The 22,267-nt window shown below is 37.6% G+C and overlaps 1 protein-coding gene across 1 annotated transcript in view; it reads right to left on the bottom strand.

The window, feature by feature from the left end:
• Window positions 1–22,267, bottom strand: part of P3H2 (prolyl 3-hydroxylase 2) — a 155,781-nt gene that overhangs the window by 40,789 nt on the left and 92,725 nt on the right. The window contains exon 2 of the mRNA XM_065876247.1: window positions 488–640. Within this exon, the coding sequence (XP_065732319.1) occupies window positions 488–640 (153 nt within the window). The remainder of the gene's footprint in view (window positions 1–487; window positions 641–22,267) is intronic.

The following is a 22,267-nucleotide window of genomic DNA, read 5'->3' on the forward strand; positions in this document are numbered from 1 at the left end:
GTATCCAATTGAAAAAGATGCCCTTTCAACACGCTGTGAATTTCAAGTAAGATTTCATTTAAAGGAATAATTATGTAGCTTAAAAAAATCAAAATTTGTAAAGTACAGGTACCGTGGAAAAAGCCACTGGACTAGTTGCTGGGAAACCATGGTGTGACCCTGAGCAATTCACATGGGCTTCAATTCCAGTGGGTAAAATTGAAGTGCTGGAGTGGGTGCTGAGGCTCAGAGAGGGTTACAGACATTTACGTCACATCTTACTTTTCACCATATCATACTGATTTTCTAAGTTAATTTTCTTTTTCTTTCAATTTTTCAACCCTGAATTACAATACTTCATCTTGGGAACTCTGAAAGTGTAAAAATGATACCGTATTGGACGTTGGAAATCAATGTGAGATATCCATTCATAGGAATTTGCTTTGAGTCCATTGAAAATTAGGAGCACTAAGTTCCTCATGGTTAGGACAGGGTCCCCAAAGCTCACCAGGTGTGGTTTGGCATCCCGATCTACCAGCTGGAGGTCTTCAACACCCGCCATCGTTCTGTAATTCTTGATGTTCTGCTGCATTTCCATGTGCTCAGGGTTGGCCATGAAAAATGTGTGTGCTGCTTCCACTGCCTTTTCCAGCTGGTTAAGCTATAAAGAGAAAAAAAGAGGATCAAATGAAGGCGAATATTTCTAAACTGGGTTCAGTACCAGTCCAAGGTCTCACAGACAGAAAGTGTCAGGGCTGAGTTTTAGTTCACATTCACTCTACCCAGCCTCCACACTAAAGGGCAAGAGGTTAATAAACAGTGCTCCTAAAATGATATGTGGGTATTTTGGCATTGGTGAAAATGGATGAATGTGCTTTGTTCCAAGTTTGTTTCCTTCTCCCTCTTTTCTAAGCCATATGTGTTTTCTGGGAAATTGAATCTACATGCTTCTGTTTGTCTTACGATTGATCAAAATTAAAATCTGCCAATGCTGTGCCACCTCTAATTCACATTTTCAATATTTTTGTCTTTTATTTTCTCTTCTTTTCTTTTTGTTCCTTTTGCCTTTAATCCTGACAATGGAAGAATAAACTGTGACTTTCTGAAGGATGAGATTAGGGATACCTCCCACTCCTCCAAATCTGTTTTCAGGCTTTAGAATGTGAAGAACACAAGGTTAAAGGGAATAAATTTTTCCAATCCAGAAGAGATGCTAAATACAGCACACCACATTCCTTTGATTGAGAAATTGATTCCAAACTTACAAGTTGGATTCTCATTAATATAAAAGGAAGGATTTTTAATAAACTACAAAGACACTATAAATCTCCTCTTAAACCACTTAATAAGCTGCTCTCCATGTAACGTGCAATGATGCATTTTTTGGTAACAAAATGTAATTAAATTTACTTGATTTAATACATTTTGCCCTATGCTTTATCCATGGAGAATGTCTATAGACAGAACCCTTTGCCTCATTTCAGAAAAGTGAATATTCACACTAGTACTAGTCATTTTCATGGTGAAATCCAAATTATGCTTGGTCTATTTTGAAGTATAAAGAAATGAAACTCACTGTTACTGAACAAATAAATATAAAATCATGGAAGGCATATAAGATTCACCTGAGTAGGCTTTTGATAGTCTGGCCACTCAAGTATTAGTAAGAAATAGAAAGTAGTAGTAGGTTCTGGAGTTCCCAGTCACTGCCTTCTCATGATATATAAAGAACTGTATCCCTTACTACAGAAAACATAAACTGCCCTATTTTAAGATCTGATATCCTTAACCTTGTCTAATAATAGTAAAGCCTTCTCCTTTTTTTTTTTTTTTTTTTTTTTTTTGTGGTACGCGGACCTCTCACTGTTGTGGCCTCTCCCGTTGCGGAGCACAGGCTCCGGATGCATGTGGGATCTTCCCGGACCGGGGCCGAACCCGTGTCCCCTGCATCGGCAGGCAGATTCTCAACCACTGCGCCACCAGGGAAGCCCTTTTCTTTTTAATTTGCATATTCTTCGCTACTGGCCTTCCTTCCATTAAATCAGCTTTCCTTGCCACTTTTACCTTTGTTCTCGATTCTGTGGTTTCAGAATTATTTTTGCTGTCAAAATCATTCATTTTGAATTCCTGGTTTTTTTCTTAAATTTCCTCAATTTCTCACACACCAACACAGACAAATATGAGTTGTATGGATATCTACATAGTGACAAGCATATAGCTATAGAGGAAAATGAATAGGTCCTAAATCGGGTATGTGTCTACACTTACTGACCAAGTGAACCTGGAAAAAGTCATTTAAACACTTGTGTCTTGGTTCTCCATTAAGAAACTGCCATACCACCACCTACTACATAGGATTTTGGAATGATTTAATTGTGTATTATATATAAATGTGCTTCAGAAATCACTAAAACTCTAAAAAAATAAAACTGGATACAATTTATATAAGATCTATTCATTTCAAGGATGTGAATATACTCTCATTAATGCTGGGTATGTACAGTCTACAACTCCCATAGACACATAATTTATGAGGATATAGTGAGGTACTTGTGGTTGGTGGAAACGGCCTCCAGTTAAGGGCCAAACTATAAGTTCCGAACACAACAGGTTAGTACTGACACGCTCTAGTTTTATAACACCAGCCATTAACATTGAACGAAAATAGATAAATTTTTATAAATTTTGCACTTTCCTACCTTCATGTTTTGCTCAGACTGTTCCACTGACCTAGAGATCCTCTGACACTTGGATTTTCTTGTTGGAAATCTAACATATCCTATAAGGCCAAGCTTAAATCCTGCCTTCTCTAAGAAATTTTTTCTCAACCCTAAAGCTACAGTCAAGCACTGCAATATCATTGTATCCCTGTTCTTCTACTGGCACTTAGCATACTCTGTCATATGTGGCACCTACCTAAGTACATTTGTTACTCCTAGTAGAACTTTCCGAGGATAGGGACCACATGACTTACTTATTTCTTTGTTTTCCATCTACTTTACATATAGATGATGTCTATGATATGTCTAGGAAAAGAGAAAAAATAAATTCTAAGAAGCAAACATTTACACACAAATCAAAAGGTATATTACATGTGAGTGTGCTTCATAAGCTATAATGGACTAGAAGGATATAAGTTTAATAACAACATCTCTGAGAGCTTCCAATACTGATGATCACTGATGAATGTGATTCAGTGGCTCTTGAAGACTGTTAGCCAACACTGATACATTGGTTCCTTCTCTTAAGTTTGACCACATTGGTTTTTTGCTTATTTGGTGCTTTCCCCATTTATAACCCAGTATTAAACATAATGCCATGTTCCCCAATATAAATATAAAGAAGATTCCATGACTTAAGGTTAATCCATAAAACTTATTCATGAACTGGCTTTTAAATTATTGTGAACCAGTTCAGGAAACTAGAATTGGCTGCCAGAGATTATATATAAAACAGGCCATGATTTTAACTGGAAGCCTGATATCTTTGTAGTTCATTTTTGAAATTAGATACACACATCTGAAGTGGTAGGAAAAGTCCAGGTGAACATGTGTGTGCTACATATAAGCCTGTACTATTAGATGGAGATTATTATAAGGCCGTATAAGTACTAGGTTTCAGCTAAGGAAGGATCTACCTGCTACTCCATTGAAGCAAGCAAGAAGCTAACTGCCTTTAAAGGCTTCAAACTGGATTTCCTTTAAGACCAGACCAAATTAAAACATACCACAGGAGAAGGTAACTCTAATGTGAGGGTAACTCTATGCATTAGAAAAGTAAATTGTAAAATAAAGAACAACTGAGGAAAGGGGAATGATTCAGCAAGATGGTATCACGCTTTGGGGGAGCTTGCTGCTCTACTGAGATATGAGAAATAACTGGTAAGAAATGCCTTCAACAAGCACTGGTTCACTTCATCTCAGGCTGTGAAGAACTAAGGCAAAAATTTTCTCCTGCCAGCCATGCTCCATGAAAAAAGGCTGATTAAATCAACACCCTGCTGATGTTTGGAAGTTACTCAGTCAACTGGTGAGTGAACCAGACTCTACTGACACACAAATGGTTTCCATAATGAATAATAAAGGAGCATTTCAAAAATGTTTAAAAACTGTCAATAGCTATCCATTGACCACAGAGGTGATTCCAGAAACTATGTACCACGACATTCAGGAAACTGTAGGATTTGGCCCCTGCCCTATCTTTCTAGCATAACTTCCTCCTATTTACCACTATGCAAACTTTTCCCAGGAAAGTTCTAGAAAAACTTCTAGAAGTTTTATAATTTACCAACCCCCATTCAAGAAAACACAGGCTCAGTACTCCAGCCATACCAAATTCTTTATTTCACTCATTCATTTATTCAACAAATATTTATTTTGCATTAAATCCATGCCAGGCACTGTGAAAGTCGATGAGAATAACTACATGGCCAAAACAGACAAAAACCCTGCTTTCCAGATGTTTACAGTCTCATCCAAGGGGACAAACCTCAAGTAAATCAATCATTAATGAAAATAAGTTTAGATTGCACTAAGTGCTATGAAGAAATAAATGAACAAACAATACAGTAAGAGCTGGCTGGGCTGGGTGAAAGCAGGACTCCTTTAGATAAATTAGTCAAGTAAGGTCTCTGCAATGTGATTTTTGAGCTGAGACTTAAACGTTGAAAAGCCAGTCATGAACAGAAGAGGAGGAAGAGTGTTCCAGGCAAAAGAAAGTCAAGCAAATGGAAAAAGCTTGACATGTTTTAAAAGCAGAGTAGAAACTAAGAAGAGAGATTTGAGAAGTTGGATAACAGATCACTTGTACGCTACAGTAAAGAGTTTGAACATTATTCTAAGTGCAAGAGGAAACGATTAAAGAATTTTAAATACCTGATACATATTTTCAAATGATAATTCAGACTGCTATGTGGAGAACAGATCTTTGGTAGCAGGCAGGAGAACACTGCAGTAATCCAGGTCAGAGGTAATGCTTTCACATCGCAAAATAAAAATGGGACAGCATAGGTTTGCCCCCTCTTTTGAACCCCTCCCTCTTCCATTCCTTTGTCTTCCTTTCCATTTTTGCCCATCCTTGCCATAGCAAAATTTCTCAATTCCTAAGGCAGACGCATAGCCCAAAAGGAAACAATTCTAAAATTTCCAAACTTATTTTAGGAAAGATATACAAGTTCCCTCTCTTGTGAATTAGCATAAATATGAAGCTCAAATATTTTGAGTGTGAGTTTAGAACAGCTTGTAAGACATGTGCAAGAAAGGAAAGGGACTAATTCTAAAACACATTAAAAGATGTAAAGAACACTGCGTCCATATGGGAACATATGTATATGTATAACTGATTCACTTTGTTATAAAGCAGAAACTAACACACCATTGTAAAGCAATTATACTCCAATAAAGATGTTAAAAAAAAAAGAACACTGCATCCTTTTGTAAGAGAATATTTAAGATCACATTCCATTTTCTGAAGCCTTTTATACAACTAGTATAAAACATCAAGCCTGAAATAAGTAATTTCCATTCTTGTACTCAAACGACTTTTTCAATAAGGAAAGGAATTCTTTCTCTACTTTCCCCACCCTAACTTTGGGAATTCATCCAATATCATGCATTTTAGTTTGATGCAGTGCTATATTTTTGCCTTGGCTCTTTACTTAAATTTCACAATATAGCAACTTTAGAGAATTTTTAACCCCATATGAAGTTTCTTACCAACTGCCAAACATGTAAATAGACAGTGAAGACATCCTGTTTCTAAGCCACAGCAGAATTTTTAAGCTCTGATTAGTAGCATAATCACATTAGATGCAGGGGGAAGGAAGTCATCAGATTACAGCATGTACATCATCCTGAACACTAAAAATTCATGGGCTAAAAACTTTCTTTTATGAAGCGGGAGGATTTTTTTTTTATTAATGATGATACCCAACACTTTTGTAGATACTTCAGCTCTTGCTAATGTCTCCAAATTTACCTCAAATTTTTGTCAACCTAAAGTTAATTTTCCTTCACAGAACCACATCGTTAAATAAATAAATAAACTTCAAATAACTGAGCAACATATTAAAAGAATACTGTTGGGAATTTCCTGGCAGTCCAGTGGTTAGGACTCCGTGCTTTCACTGCCAAGGGCCCAGGTTCAATCTCTGTTTGGGGAATTAAGAGCCCGCAAGCCATGGCATGGCCAAAAAAAAAAAAAAAGAGAATACTGTTAAAATAAAGACCCATCCAATTTTGAAACAAAATTTGGAAGCAGTTTGCTTGAACTACTGAATTAAACTAAATCCTACAAATTACAGTGTTCCAAATTTAATGACCAGGATTTTTCATGAGAATTCAATCTTAGGAAATTCCTAAACATTTCCATATAATGGAGTAAGATTTTTAGAGAGTCCAAAAATAGCTATATGAAAAATAACTTTTCCTTCTTATGCCATAAATTCTGGCGATGTTACCATCCTTTATTTTGGTAATATAACTTGCAAAAAGCCCCATATATTGAGCTCTTTTCATAATCCAGTTATAGTAAATAATTGGTTGATTTTCCTGATTAATTTATAAAATTAATTTCACCAGACATTGAGGACTACATGATAGACTGTGTTGTCCTTTTTGTCTTGACTACAAGGAAGCTCAGAACTAAACTGTATTTTCATTTACTGTTAACTGTATCATGCTGGTTTATAGTATATCAAAGTGAAGCTAGTATATTTCTATTTTTTTCTTTGAGTTTTTTTTGTTTTTGCTCCCATTTCAAAAATCTAATTATACAAATAATTGCTTTCACAAGGTAACTCAAAGTTCTTTTGGATACAGAAAAGGTGCAACTTACTCAAAAGATAAACCTCCATAGTAAAGGAAATTTCTAGTAATTAAGTTCTTTCCTGCATGGCAAGGGAGAAAATTTAGAATTTTTTAGCTTTAAAGAACACATAGGGCTTCCCTGGTGGCACAGTGGTTGAGAGTCTGCCTGCCAATGCAGGGGACGCGGGTTCGTGCCTCGGTCCGGTAAGATCCCACATGCCGCGGAGCGGCTGGGCCCGTGAGTCATGGCCGCTGAGCCTGCGCGTCCGGAGCCTGTGCTCCGCAACGGGAGAGGCCACAACAGTAAGAGGCCGCGTACCACAAAAACAAACAAACAAAAAAGAACACATAGTAATTCACACATTAGGTGTTGACGCTAAATGAAGAAAACTAACTTATCTTTGCATTTACAGAATGTTAGTCTAAAGTGTAGTCATGGTTATAAGTAAATATTTGTAGCTTTCAAAATGCTATTTGGTAAGGTTTAGATGAGAAATGACATATTTAAAGAGTAACATTTTCTCTGTAGAGTAAGCTGGAAAGGAAACATATGTCTTTTTAAAGCACTCTCTTTTGCCAACTGCTTGTATCCTTTCCTTCAATTACTTACTGTCCTGAGCCTGAATAATGGACTCCCGTTTTTTCTAAACGCTCTAAGTTTTAATCTGATGTTTACAACTGAACGTTAAACACTGATGGTGCCTTGCCACCGTCAAATGAGGTTACCAGTATGAACTCAGTGGAACGACAGATTCTATCAGTTAAGCTTTCAGGAAGATTTCTTATCTAAAGAAAAACCATCTCTCAGGGTAACAAAAACACTAAAGTGAAGGAGCAAAACTTTTAAACGAGCTACTTCATATTAGAGACTATTTAAAACAAAAAGTCCTTGAGTTTTTGAGAAGAAAAAAAAACCAGGGAACTCAAAGTATTTGCCAAAAAATATGTGTGTGCTTAATTGCACAAAGTCCTCAGGCTGTCTGTGTATTGTTGTATTGTCTAAGTCCTAACAAGAGAACACAAAAGACTTGGATGGCTGCTGGGTAAGGAGAGAGTACTATCTCAGTGATGGAAGGGAAGCAAGTCATATCTGCCACGGATCAAATGAAATTAACGTGTGGTTTATTGGTATGTTACTGTTATTTTTAGTTTTAAACATTAGGACAGGGTAAGACTGAAAGACTGAACAACTGGGAAGGCATCTTAACCTCTGTGGTATTGTCCAGAAGTCTCCCTTGAGGTGTCAGAGAATGACTAACGTTACCGAAAAGAAAGTTTAGGCTAAGACCTCTCTGACCTTTGTTTCCTGCTACTGTTTTTCAAAACACAGCTTTCATCCTCTTTAAAAATGTCTTTGGAAGGTCACTCATTTCATGTTCAGTTTTGCCAACATCCCATGACTGTTGTAGTAATCATCACTTTAACATGTAAAGAATCTTATTCGTGTCTGATTTTGAAAAATAAATAAATAGAAATCCAATGTCCCTCTTTATGATCTCAGAATTGTACTCTCCTTTGTGACCCCCATATCATGTGAACATAATTTTGTTTGTGAGCTTGTTAATAAGAATTTACACGCGTGTACTGTTGTGTAGTTTGCAAAGCACATTACAATACTACTAACAAGAATTAAAATAATAAAAATGATCATTTATCAAGTGTATACACAATCCTGATTACGAAATTCTTCAAGAAGCTGGAAGATGAACCCCTGTACATCACCCCGGGTCCAGTGCAAAAGTAGTTGATCATTATTTACAAGAGCACAGTCATAATACAATGAGCTACAGCACCATGGGGAAGCTAGTGCTGGCACAGTCTGAGCGGCCCTTCATGAACCTGATGGTATGAAAACGAAGTTTGTTGTTCTAACTGTTCATGCATGCTTAGCTTCTGCCTGGCTTTCATTATGACAAATGGAGATGAATGCTGTCTATCCCTAGTGACCCACTGAAAAGTTCTAGCTGGCCATCACTTTGCTAGAGCCAACAGCCTAATTGCTCACTACCAGAGTTGTATCTCCTCAGCGATCAGCAGCCAGATCACATTCTTTACACCAAACTTCACAAAGGTGCAATCATTTGAATTTATTTGTCAGATACGATTGCAGAACGGCAAATAAACTGGATTTGGGCTTTCTGCTTCTAAGATATCCTTTAAAAATCAGCACAGAAATAGCTTAATATAGATCTGGCACTGATTTTTCTGCTCTTGAGAATACAAAAAACTTTTCAAAACTTTTTTTGTATATCAGCCACATCGTTTTGTGAAAGAACAAAGTGATGGGTATAAAATGCTCGTCATAGGTGAGAAGGAGCGGGAGAACCGAGGACTGAGAATCAAAGTTTGGGTTTAGTTTCTGTTTCTTTCATAAGCACCCACGTTTCCTGAGTGGATGACAGATGAAGGAATATGTGTCAGGGAAAAGAAGTAACACACTGGGCTTTGCCTTCTTAAAAATTGTAACAGTGCTAGGATAACGCTGGAGATAGCTCGCCAAAGTTGATGATTTGGGGAGGGGCTTTAGGGTTTAGTGAGCGTATAGAAAAATGCTATCATTACCATTTCTACCATCTTCTTTTCATTTCGGTCTCCCTTCCATTTTGTGTTTATGAAACAAATTTAACATTCCACCCAAACCACTCCACTGTGAGAAATATAAGAATAGCAAACAAGCAAATCAAACGCTTTCTCACTTGTACCTTTTTGGTATAAAGATGCCACATTCCTCTATGAAATATAAACTTTCTCTTGCTCTTATAAGGGTGGGGAGATTTACTTCAAAAAGTATTTCAAAACCTTCACTTCAGCTTCTGTAAAAGAAAGCACCATGGCTGCAAGCCAAAGGGAGTTTCACTCCAAAGACCCCTCTTGGAGGGGACTTCAAGAAGAGACTAAGGTCCTTTCAGGTATTTAACCCATCAGGATGACTAATTGGTACTCTTAACCTGCCAGGCTGCAGGGTCTTATTAAAGAGGTGTTTTTTGTTTTGTTTTGTTTTGTTTGCGGTATGCGGGCCTCTCACTGCTGTGGCCTCTCCCGTTGCGGAGCACAGGCTCCGCACATGCAGGCTCAGCGGCCATAGCTCACGGGCCCAGCCGCTCCGCGGCATGTGGGATCTTCCTGGACTGGGGCACGAACCCGTGTCCCCTGCATCGGCAGGCGGACTCTCAACCACTACACCACCAGGGAAGCCCAAAGAGGTGGTTTTGATGATAGAGTTCTTTCAATGTTTCATTAGCTCCTCTGGCATCACACCTGTACTTTGTGAAACATTCAGCCATAGCAATAACCTTAGGCTGTATTGTAAATTAAATATCCCTGCCATATACACAGGTTAAATATAAACCCAAACATTTCCTCCATACCTCAGTCAATAGACTGTATTGGAAAGAAGTTCCAGTCCACCTGAATTTCTGAGGACGTTAAAGCTTGGAGAAAATCTGCTTACTTACTGAACATTTTTCTGTTACTTTAGTGGAACTTGCATTGGTCTTCTGAAAATTAACTTCCATTAACCAAGATAACCAGGGCTAGAAAGGCCCTTTAAATCACATAGTACTAGTGCTTCACTTTGCAGGTGGATAAAACATTTGCACAGAAAATCAGTGGCAAGACTACGGTTAGAATCTACACCTTTTCTTAAAACATTCACAAACATGTATTTGGGATTTTAATCCCTGTGATTTCAAAGTAGAGGTGAGTTCATGTAACAAGCATTTCCTGCTCACCTCTGCCATAGAAAGAACTGTGATAGATGTTCTCTGAGGATATAAAATATTTACAATATAGTCCTTGACCTTTTATTAAATACAGTCCAACGGGGCAAGGAGACTTACATGACTATTAATATCAAGAACTAAGTCTGTACAGGTAGAGTGAGTTACAGTCAACACGGTGCTATTGAAATTGAGAGAAATTTGAAACTACAGTAACCTGGAAGGTACAGGAAAGGCCTCATGGAGAACTGAGGACTGAGACTGGGTCTTGAAGGACAGAAAACATGTGGATGTCTCAGATGCAGAATAAGGTGAGCAGGAAGACATAGGAATGACTCAGATGTTTTTATAGAATAGTAATTTGGCTGAACTGGCTCATGTGGAAGGACTAGATTGCGGAGTAATGGAAAACAAGGTTGAATGCAGCTGGAATTTGGGGACCTTTGAACACTAAACTGAGGTGTTTTGACTTTTATTTTTGAAAAAGAGACTCAGATATATCTATGTGTGCATGTATGTGAGTGTAGTTATGAAAATAACCTCTGTATCATTTAAAAAATAATTCAAAAAATAAAAATATTTGAGGTAACTATAAAAGTGTTTTTCTTAAGACTTTTTTTTGGGGGGGGGAGCAATTTTAGGTTCAGAGCAAGATTGAGAGGAAAAACAGATATTTCCAATATCTCCCCATGTTGCCAAACAGACATAGCCTCTCCCATCATCAACATCCCTAACCACAGTGGTACGTTTGTTACAACTGAGGAACCTACATCAACATACCATAATCACCCAAAGACCATAGCAATCACTACTGGTAGTATACATTCTATGGGTTTAGAGAAATGTATAATGACAAGTATATATCATTATAGTATCATACAGAGCATTTTCATGCCCTAAAAATCCTCTGTTCTCCATCTATTCATCACCCCCACCCCAACCCCTGGCAACCACTGATCTTTTTACTGTCTGCATAGCTTTGCCTTTTCCAGACTGTTATATAGTTATAATCTCAGTATTGTGACTTTTCAGATTGGCTTCTTTCACTTAGTGATGTGCATTTGAGGTTTCTCTGTCTTTTTCACTTGATAGCTCATTTCTTTTTAGCATTGAGTAATATTCCACTGTCTGATGTACCACAGTTTATTTATTTATTCACCTACAGTATGAATAAATACTGTAGGTATGTCAGTATTTGTGAGCAGTAGGTCATGGCTTTTTCCAAGTTTTGCAAATTATGAATAAAGCTGCTATAAACATCTGGGTGCAGATTACTGTGCTAACATAAGTTTTCAACTCCTTTAGAGAAATACCAAGGAATGATATTGCTGGATGGTGCAGTAAGAGCAGTTTAGTTTTGTAAGAAACTGCTCTTCTGTCTTCTGGAGTGGCCTCACCATTTTGCATTCCCGTCAGCAATGAATGAGAGTTCTTATTGCTCCACATCCTTGTCAGCATTTGATGTTGTCAGTGTTCTGGTTATTGGTCTCATAGTTGTGTGGTAGTATTTCATTTTTGCTTTAATTTGCATTTCCCTGATGAAATATGATGTAAAGGATTTTTTCATATGCTTATTTACGATCTGTATATCTTCATTGGTGAGGTGTCTGTTAAGGTCTTTACACATTTTTAAAGTGGGTTGTTAGTTTTCTTATTTTTGAGTTTTAAGAGTTTTTTGTATATTTTGGGTAACAATTCTTTATCTCAAATGTGCCTTTTGCCAATATATTTTCCCTAGTCTGTTGCTTGTCTTCTAATTCTCTTCACATTGTCTTTTGTAGAACAGAAGCTTTTAATTTTAATGAAGCCCATCTTATCAGTTATTCCATTTATGGATGGTGCCTTTGGTGTTGTATCCAAAAAGCTACTGCCATATCCAAAGTCATCTATGTTATCTTCTGGAATTATATTTGTGCAGTTTCATCAATTTTGAGTTAATTTTTGTGAAGGACATAATTTTTTATGTAGATTCCTTTTTTTGTTGTTTTTTTTGCATGTGACTATCCAGTTGTTCCAGCACCATTTTGAAAAGACTGTCTTTGCTCCACTGTATTTCCTTCACTCCTTTGACAAAGATCAGTGAATATATTTATATGGGTCTATTTCTGGGCTCTTTACTCTGTTCCATTGATCTATATGTCTGTTTTTGTGCCAGTATCGTACTGTTTTGATTGCTTTAGGTTTGTAGTATAATTTCAAGCTCGGAAACATTGGTTTTGTTTTGTTTTGTTTGGTACCTTTCTCAAGATTTCTTTGGCTTTTTGGGGTCTTTTGTGGTTCCATATAAATTTTAGGAGTATTTGCTCTAGTTCTGTAAAAATTGCCCTTGATATTTTGATAGGGAGTGTATAAAACCAGAGATCAACTACAAGAACAAAACTAAAAAAAAAAAAAAAAAAAAAAAAAACACACATGGAAACTAAATAACACACTACTAAACACAAAATAGGATGATGAAGAATTCAAAGAGGAAGTCAAAAAATACTTTTAGACAAATGAAAATGGAATCACAACTGTCCAAAACCTATAGGATGCAGCAAACGCAGTTCAAAGAGGGAAGTTTGTAGTGATACAGGCCTCTCTCAAGAAACAAGAAAAATCCCAGATAAACAATCTAAATGTACATTTAAAGGAATTGGAAAAAGAAGGATAAGCAAAGACCAAATTTAGTAGAAAGAAGGATATTATAAAGATCAGAGCAGAAATAAATAAAATAGATTAAAAAAAAAACAGAAAAGATCAGTGAAACTAAGATTTGGTCCTTTGAAAACATAAACAAAATTGACAAATCTTTAGCCACACTCATCAAGGGAAAAAAAAAAAAGAGAGAGAGAGAGAGAGAAATAGCCCAAAGAAATAAAATTAGAAATAAAAGAGGAGAAATTACTATGAATGCCACAGATATACAAAGGATCATAAGAGAATACTACAAACAATCATATGTCCACAAATTATAAAACTTAGAAGAAATGGGTAACTTCCATTGTATGTAGAAACATACAATCATCCAAAACTGAATTATGAATAAATAAAAAATGTGAATAGACTGATTTGCTAGTAATGAAATTAAACAGTAATTTAAAAAACTCCTCCCCCAAAAAAGTCCAGGTCCAGAGGGCTTCACAGGTGAATTCTACCAAACATTTAAAAAGGAGTTAATACCTCTCCTTCTCAAAGGATTCCAAAAAATTGAAGAGGAAGAAACACTTCCAAACTCATTTTATGAGGGCAGCATTACCCAAATACCGAAACCAGACAAAGACACCACAAAAAAGAAAATTACAGGCCACTATCCCTGGTGAACATAGATGTAAATATCCACAACAAAATATTAGTAAACCAAATTTAACAGACATTAAAAGAATTATACACTATGGATCAAGTGGGATTTATTCTAGGGATGTAAGGGTGGTTTAACATCCATAAATCAATCAGTGTGATACACCACATTAATAAAATGAAGAATAAAAATCATATGATTACCTCAACAGATGCACGAAAAGCATGTGACAAAAGTCAACATCTATTTATGATAAAAGTTCTCAACAAAGCAGGTATAGCCGGAACATACCTCAACGTAATAAAGGGCATTTACGACAAACTCACAGCTAACATCATACTCAACCCTGAAAAGCTGAAATCTTTTCCTCTAAGATCAGGAATAAGACAAGCATTTCCACTCACCACTCTTATTCAACACAGTATTGGAAGTCCTCACCGTAGCAATTAGAAATAAAGAAATAAAAGGCATCCAGGGCTTCCCTGGTGGCGCGGTGGTTGAGAGTCCGCCTGCCAATGCAGATGCAGGGGACACGGGTTCGTGCCCAGGTCCAGGAGGATCCCACATTCGGCGGAGCGGCTGGGCCCGTGAGCCATGGCCGCTGAGCCTGCGCGTCCGGAGCCTGTGCTCCGCAACGGGAGAGGCCATCCAAATTGTAAAGGAAGAAGTAAAGCTGTCACTATTCGCAGATGACATGATACTATATATAGGAAACCCAAAAGACTCCACCAAAAAAAAATTAGAACTAATAAATAAATTCATAAAGTTGCAGATCCCTTCCTCCAGGTCAGTTAGTCTCTGATGGTACTAGAGCAAGTTAGGTTCTGGTTAGCTAGTTTCTCCTGAGGGTAAGCCTTGTTAAGAAGAACAAAGTTTCTCTGGTGTACTTCAAAATGGTTCCTTTTCCCCCTCCTTGCTGGAAGCACGAGGGGATTTTTCTCTAATATTTACTGTGAGAACCTGGTCGAGTTTCTAGAGGTAAATTTCACACTATTGAGTGTGCCCCTCTATGATTGGGTCCTCCACTGGAGTTTTTAACGCTCAGAATTGTCCATACTGAACCTAAAGCAATTTGTCAATTACAGTTTAGGTTTTCCTACCCCTGCACTGGTCTCCTCAGTGGTTTCTGCTAATTAGTCTCTGCTTCATAAGCCAAGATAACCTGTATTCATCTGTCTATCTCTCCAATCTTGGAAGCAGTGGTTTGCCCGACAGTCTCAACCTCTTTTACGGATCCTAGAATAGTTGTTGATTTTTCAGTCTGTTTAGCTCTTTACTTGTTGCTAGGATGGTATGGCAACATCCAAGTTCCTTATGTGCAGAACCAGAAACCAGAAGTCTGAAATACATTTCATTTCTCAGCAGGGGGAAGAATATAAGAATGGCACTATATAACCAACTTGATATTCTTTCTCTTGTGGAAAAGTTAGCCTGGTGTTTGTAGGATAAACTGGGAGTAAAGGGAGACTGGAGAAGAGGCAAAATTCCTGGAAAACATTGTGATTTTTTTCTCACATAAAGAAGAAGTAAGTTGACTGCCTTAGTCACCTTAGGCTGCCATAATGAAATACATTGAACGGGTGGCTTAAACAAGAGATATTTATTTTCTCACAGTTCTGGAGTCTGGATATCTGAGATCAGGGTGCCAGCATGGCCAGGCTTTGGTGAAAGTCCTCTTCCTGGTTTGCAGATGGTCACCTTCTCCTTCTGTCCTCATATGTAGTGGGCTGCTCTCTGGTATCTACTCTTATAAGGGCACTAATCTTATCATGAGTGCCCCACTCTCATGACCTCATCTAAACCTAATAACCTCCCAAAGCCCTCACCTCCAAATGCCATCACATTGGTAGTTAAAGATTCAACATATGAATTTTGGGGGAACACAATTCTGTCCACTGCATTAGTCAAAGGAAATGTAAAAATTAAGGACATGCTTAAAATTTCAAAGCCAGTCAGTTATGGAATATGATTGAAACAGCAATGGAAATAAGTATTTTTAGGAGATTCCAAAATTTTGTTGTGGGTTGAAGAAAATATTTCATTTTGAACTTGGTTGTGTTTGGTGTAATGGGAGGAATGCAGAAGAATACATCTCCTTAGCAGTGAAGAATCTTGACTGGAGCACTGATCAGTTGAGAGTTGGGCAAGGTCTTCACCTAAGGCACACTTGGGATCTTTGGTCCAGAGAAAGAGAGGACTTTCAAGGATGAAGGCATGATCAATTGGTATAAGTAACTCAGAGCAACCCGGAAGTGCAGGGAAAATGCCTTTGGGTCTGTGGTTAACCCTTATCTTACTAAGAAGTGTATTCCCCTGGATGGTCATGAGAGTTATTATTTTTTAATGTTTTTATAGTTAATTAAGGATAAGATAAACTGTATTAAAAAGTAAATTTATATAGGGTAAGATTTTTAGAATCTTTAATATGCTACTATGATAGTTCATTTCTATAAATGGAATTTTTTCTCTACATTTTTCAAACTTTTTTGACCAAAGAGCCATCCTTCCTTCTTCAGAGTGACTCAAGGAACTAATCAGCCTTCTGAGACTCTACATTGTTGGTATGTATATAGCGACCCACACTGTGGGTAAACTTCATTAACTGATGAAAGAATGGTTTAATTGTAAAATCATTACATAAGTGATCCCGGAATCCCAAAATGCAAATACTGAAATGGTCCTTATACATCATTTGGTGTAAGACTCCCTCCTCCAATACTTATGTGAATAAGATAACTAAAATATAAAGTGAAAAATTGTTCTCAGGGTCACATATATCCTGATAGAAATGCTAGATCCCACAACCTGGTCTTCTAATTCCAAAGTTAATGGTGTTTTACTACTTCATTGCATCTAAGACTAAGTGGCCAATCCTTTTTATTTAGCAGGAAAATAAAGAATGTACCATTTTGGCTAAGTACATATAAAAAAGTTACACCCAAAATATATCCCTCCAAAAGACATAAAAGAACACTTTTCTCCATGCCACCCAGAGTAAGCAAAATTAAAGTTAAAAAGTGGTTGCTAATGAGGACAGAAGAGAACTATAGGATTGGGTTCAAATGAAGAGACTGGTTTGAATTGAACCACAGCCTAGAAAAATCATATCAATAGACTATACAATTATATCCAGTGGTTAAAAAATAACTCAGGGTTTCTGATTTTAACTTTGCACATACTGTGGGTTTACATTGGCTTCCTTCCCCTTAAAATGTTATGTTGTGGCAGAGTTTAGCAGCTGCATGTTTGGTTTATACTAAGAAAATATTGCCATTATGATCTTCCACATATGGAGTTCAATCCTCCCACTTTTCTGCATAACGCAATACAAGGTTTGTATTTCTAGGGAAACTGAGGTTCAGGCCACTCCACTTTGTCTTTCAGTTCAACCTGACCAACATTTAATGAGGGTCTTATGCTGGGTATTGGGTGGGTGGGGATGATAGGGAGGAATGTGAGTTAGTTCCTGCTTTTTATTAGTAATCTGCGGGACGGGGTGAGAAATCAGACAAATACCTATAATTCAGGGTTGAGTATGATTAAGAGAAGAGAAGTAAAAACAAATACTGTAAGGATTCAAAGTAGGAAAAAGCACTTCTAAATAGGTAGATTTGGGTCTAGAAAGTCTTCACGGAAATCTTATTATGAATATGGCATTTGTAATGGAACCTGAAAGATGGATGGAATTTCAACAGACAGAGTCACCAGGAAGGGTGACTGAAAAAGATGGATGGAATTTCAACAGACAGAGTCACCAGGAAGGGCATCTCACAATTGGTAAGACACCAATAAAAAGTGTTATCCATATGTAAGGATTAGTTTGTTGGAAGTACGAGTGTTGAGAGTGGCTTAAAGTATGCAAGAACACTTAAAAAGTAGGCTGGGGACAAAGTGGTATGGGTTTGAAGCTAAGCACATATTGTATCACATTTGGGGGAACACTTGAAACTTTCAGAGCAAATGGAGTGACTTGAATCTTCTGAAACTCGCTTCCAGAAACATCTCAGTCTCATTGGAAAGGAGTAAGTCTAGGTTACTAGGTTATACTAGGTCAGTCTGTAGTGAGGCAGCTTAGATCAATCCCACTGAGCTCCAGGGGCCAGTATACCCTACTCCATCCGGTCAGGTCTCAACCTGGCCTTTCATCCCTAGCATTATGGAACCAAGCCACATAATCACACTCTGAAAGTTACAGCTGGTCAGGCATGCCAACAGAGTGCTAAATTGCCACATTTCCCATTACTGGAAGACCCACTTTCTGTTAGTCTAAAGCCTCTTTAAGGCTTTCAAAGACTGAAAGCCTTTTAAAGACTCCACTGCAAGTCCAATTTTCAATCAGAAAGAAATCCCAGCCAAGTTATTAAAATGAACATAGCCGTCCATCTGGGAGTTGCCATCTCTGCTCTCTTTACCCAGAACATGTGGTCCTGCTACAAAATAATATAAGCAGGGTTCATTCTTTTCATTTGAAAACACCCCCATGAGGCACTAAAGGAATTCTCACTTGCTTCTCCTCAGAGACAGTTAGGCAGAGAGATTCTGTTACTCTTTTATTAATCTTTGCCTCATGCCCCATGTGAGCAGACGGAAGTCTTATAGGAAAGGCTATATGAATTGCAATGATTAACCTTGTGCTTTCCTGTTCAGGAAGTGAAGATGTTGAAACCTATAAGAGTAAACCTATAAGAGTAAAAGGATTTAGGGAGCCTAAATCCTACTTCTCCTGCTCCAAGCTCTAGTGAAAAAGAAGCTCAGAGCAAATGTTCATATTCTTAAAGGGAAGAAAGTAAGTATGCGTGTGAGTACTTAAGATAAACAACAGTCTCCTACCACTTATTTTATGAAGAAATTTAACATAGCTAATCTCAAGTCATTATCATATGTAGGCTGGGCAGATATTAATGTCCCAATTTCACAGTGACAAAAATGAAGCTCAGAGAAGCTAAATAATAATAGTTGTTACTATTATTGAGGCCAGAGACATGAAATAAATGTCTTATATGTATGACCACATGTTTATGAGCTGAATTGTATCCCCTAAGTCTCATAGGTCAATTTAGGTGAACTCTTACCCCAGGACCTAAGGATGTGACTGTATTTGGAGATAGGGCCAAATATAAGAAAAAAAGATGAGGATACAGAGAGAGACATCACTGACACTAGTGCATAGAGGAAAGGCCATGTGAAGACACAGGGAGAAGGTGACCACCTGCAAGCCAAGGAGAGAGGCCTCAGAAGAAACCATTCCTGCAGACACCTTGATCTTGAACTCGTAGTCTCCAGAACTGTGAGAAAATGAATATCTGCTGTTTAAGCCCCCCAGTCTGTGGTATTCTCTTATGGAAGCCTTAGTAAAGTAATATACAACATTTTTAAAATGAAAATAACAGCGAGGTAGGAATCAATAACTTCATTTTCAACTGAGAAAACTAAAAAGCCTAAGTAACTGAATCTGACTTTAAACCCAGAACTCGGGCCCTTCATCTCACTGCTGTATTCCCCCAAGTGATAAGCTGATCAACGACAATGCTAACAACTAAATTAGGACATTGTAACTTTTAACTCAGTGTTCTTGCCATCAGAGTATCATGAAATTACCTTGGTAGGCCAGTTTTGACATTAAAACAGGGTGGGAAACAGGGTTAAGAAAAAAATAGAGTTCCAAATGAAAATTAAAATACCTGGTTTTCCTTATCATTTCTCAGGATAAGACCAGAAAATTCAAGACAAATGAATCTTCTCTTCTAGGCATTCTGGAATGGTACATCTGTTTTTATTTATGGTACTTAAACCTCCCATTCTGAAAAGGAGTTTGATCAAAACTCTTCCTCTAAGCATCCTCTTTCACTTTATTGTAACCAAAAAGTTTTCCTAATGCAGAAAGCTCCCAAAGGGAAGATACTTTCCTGGTATTATTTTAATTATCTGGTAAAGTTCCTGAAAAATGCTGAAAACTCCTAATACCAGAGAACCAGACAGAGAAGTCTGCCTGGGAAATGTCATGGCAGTTTTGTAAAGCAGAGTTTCTAAGACTCCATACTAACTCTGATCTGATCAAATTAAAAGTGAAGTTTTTAACAATAGGTCTGGATTAATCACAGCATAATTATTTGGTAGAGTATTATACGCCCACTGAGACTAATGAGCCATGCAAAGATGCTCAAGATACATTTGAAAGAAAAAAGCAGGCTGGACGAAACTATGAATAGTATGAACCCATTTATGTAATATAAATTCATTAAAAGATTTTATACACCAGATGTTAATAGCAGCTGTGTTCAGGTGGAGTCAGGGAACTTAACTTAGGACTTAATAATTAATCTCTGTTTTTCATCTTGTTTTCTAATTTTCAAAAACAAATATGTGGTATGGCTGTGTTATGAAGAAACAGAAATGGAAGTCAAATGAGAAAGTAAGCAAAAGTCAAGGTTTATTATGATTTCCTGAAAAAAGAAATATACTAGTCAAGGAAGGACTTAATCTTGGAAGAAGCTCTTTTAATACCATCAGTGAATTTGATTTCTAGAATTCAAGGAAGACAAGTGAAATTCTGAGAAGCTGTGTGTGTGTGTGTGTGTGTACCTGAGCATTCCTGTGTGCATAAGGGCATCGTGTTTAAATGCACAAAGGCAAACAGCTGTGGGGAACTTTCTTGTGAACTCCTGTTCCCCTTAATCTATTGAACACTGAAGCCAGAATAATCTTTCTAAAATGCAAGTCTGATCTTATCCTTCCCTGATTGAAACTTTCAAAGGCTCCCCCCTGGTCTGAGGATAAATTCATAGTCCTTAAGTGACTCCCAAGCTCCTGCCTAACCGGTCCTGGTTTACTGGCCCAGACTTTCTTTTCACTATTCTCTGTTGCTTTCTCAGCTATGGTCCTGTTGGATTTTGTCTCAGTTTCATTTACTCTCTCCTCTCTGAATTTCTATGTTCTTTTTTTCGAAAAAATATCCTTCCAAATCTTTGCCTAATTATTTCTTACTCATCTTTAGTTGTTTGCTTAGACATCATTCCCTCATAGTGCCTCCCTCAAGGCATTACAATCATCCATTGACGTGCCTGAGTTCTCCATTGGTTCTCTTGGGGCAGAGTTATGAAGATGTTGTTTACCAGGATACAGAAAGTTATGAGATTTTGCAAGTTAAAAAAATTGATGCAGGGCTTCTCTGGTGGTGCAGTGGTTGAGAGTCCGCCTGCCAATTCAGGGGACACGGGTTCGTGCCCCGGTCCAGGAAGATCCCACATGCCGCGGAGCGGCTGGGCCCGTGAGCCATGGCCGCTGAGCCTGCGCGTCCGGAGCCTGTGCTCCGCAACGGTAGAGGCCACAACGGTGAGAGGCCCGCGTACAGCCAAAAAAAAAAAAAAAAAGGATGCATTTGTAGAAAAAATAGAACAATATTCTCTCTTAATTTGAAGATATGCTCAACTCACAAAGAGCTCTGTCTCTATGTGGCTCTGATTGGCTATTACATTGCTGGTGATTAACCCTCCTTGGCACATCTTGGGTTTTCAGTAACTGGATGAAAGGCTGTTCATGTAGTTGTCCACTCATCAAACACTGGAGAGTTTTACTTAATGTGTCAGTGTAGGCTAGCCACCAATTATAAGTGATAGGCACACAGGACATGAGTGTGTCCATCACAATGTATCAATATCAACATAGTAAGAGATGACAGCATTGTGAGAGCTACAAAAAGTAGATAAACAATAATCGGGTGGTGAATTAAGTACAAAAGAGAGTGATGTGGGTATGCAGAACACTTAACTCAAAACTGGTGGCATTTATTCTATCCCCAAGTTTTTCAAATTATGGAAGATGATTAAAAACTGTAGCACTCTCCTGATAGCTGTTTTCTGAAAGGAGTTTGGTTAAACTGGAACTAGTAAGTCATTCTTGAGCAATTTTTAAAGATAAAAATAAACTAATAATAATGATAAGAATCTGTTACCAAACCGACTAACTGAAAGACATTTACTTAAATAGGCATAGACTTCAGCCAGCTACCTGATGACAGATTCATTGGTGGAAAGACGAGCAGGTCTGTCTTCTTGCTACATGGGATGGGGCAAGGGTGAAACATGTAAGAAGAGAAAAATATACAAATAAAACCTGTAAATTCCAAAGAGAAGACAGATTTTCCTTGTAAATATTTTCCCTTAGGACTTCTGACATCCTTTAGGGAAATGATGATTTTAAAAACCCTGGCTTTGCATGCTGCTAGGTTTTCAAATATATTTTCCAGAACTGGAGGGTAAATGGAATGGTCCTGGCTGCCAAATGCTGATGGCTTCAAAAATCCTCTATGAGAAAAGAAAATTGAGTCAATTAAATCATCACCTCATCATTTTCGCATATGAAATATTGCACTGAGACCAAGAATTTGGTGTGGGTAAGATATCAGTAAATCTGATTTGATCCCATTTTTTAAAAATAGGAGAAATTATTTATCTTTTTCTTTGTATTTGTCCTCAAGAAAAATA

The sequence above is a fragment of the Phocoena phocoena genome, chromosome 4 (genome assembly GCF_963924675.1).
Source record: "Phocoena phocoena chromosome 4, mPhoPho1.1, whole genome shotgun sequence".
NCBI lineage: Eukaryota > Metazoa > Chordata > Mammalia > Artiodactyla > Phocoenidae > Phocoena > Phocoena phocoena.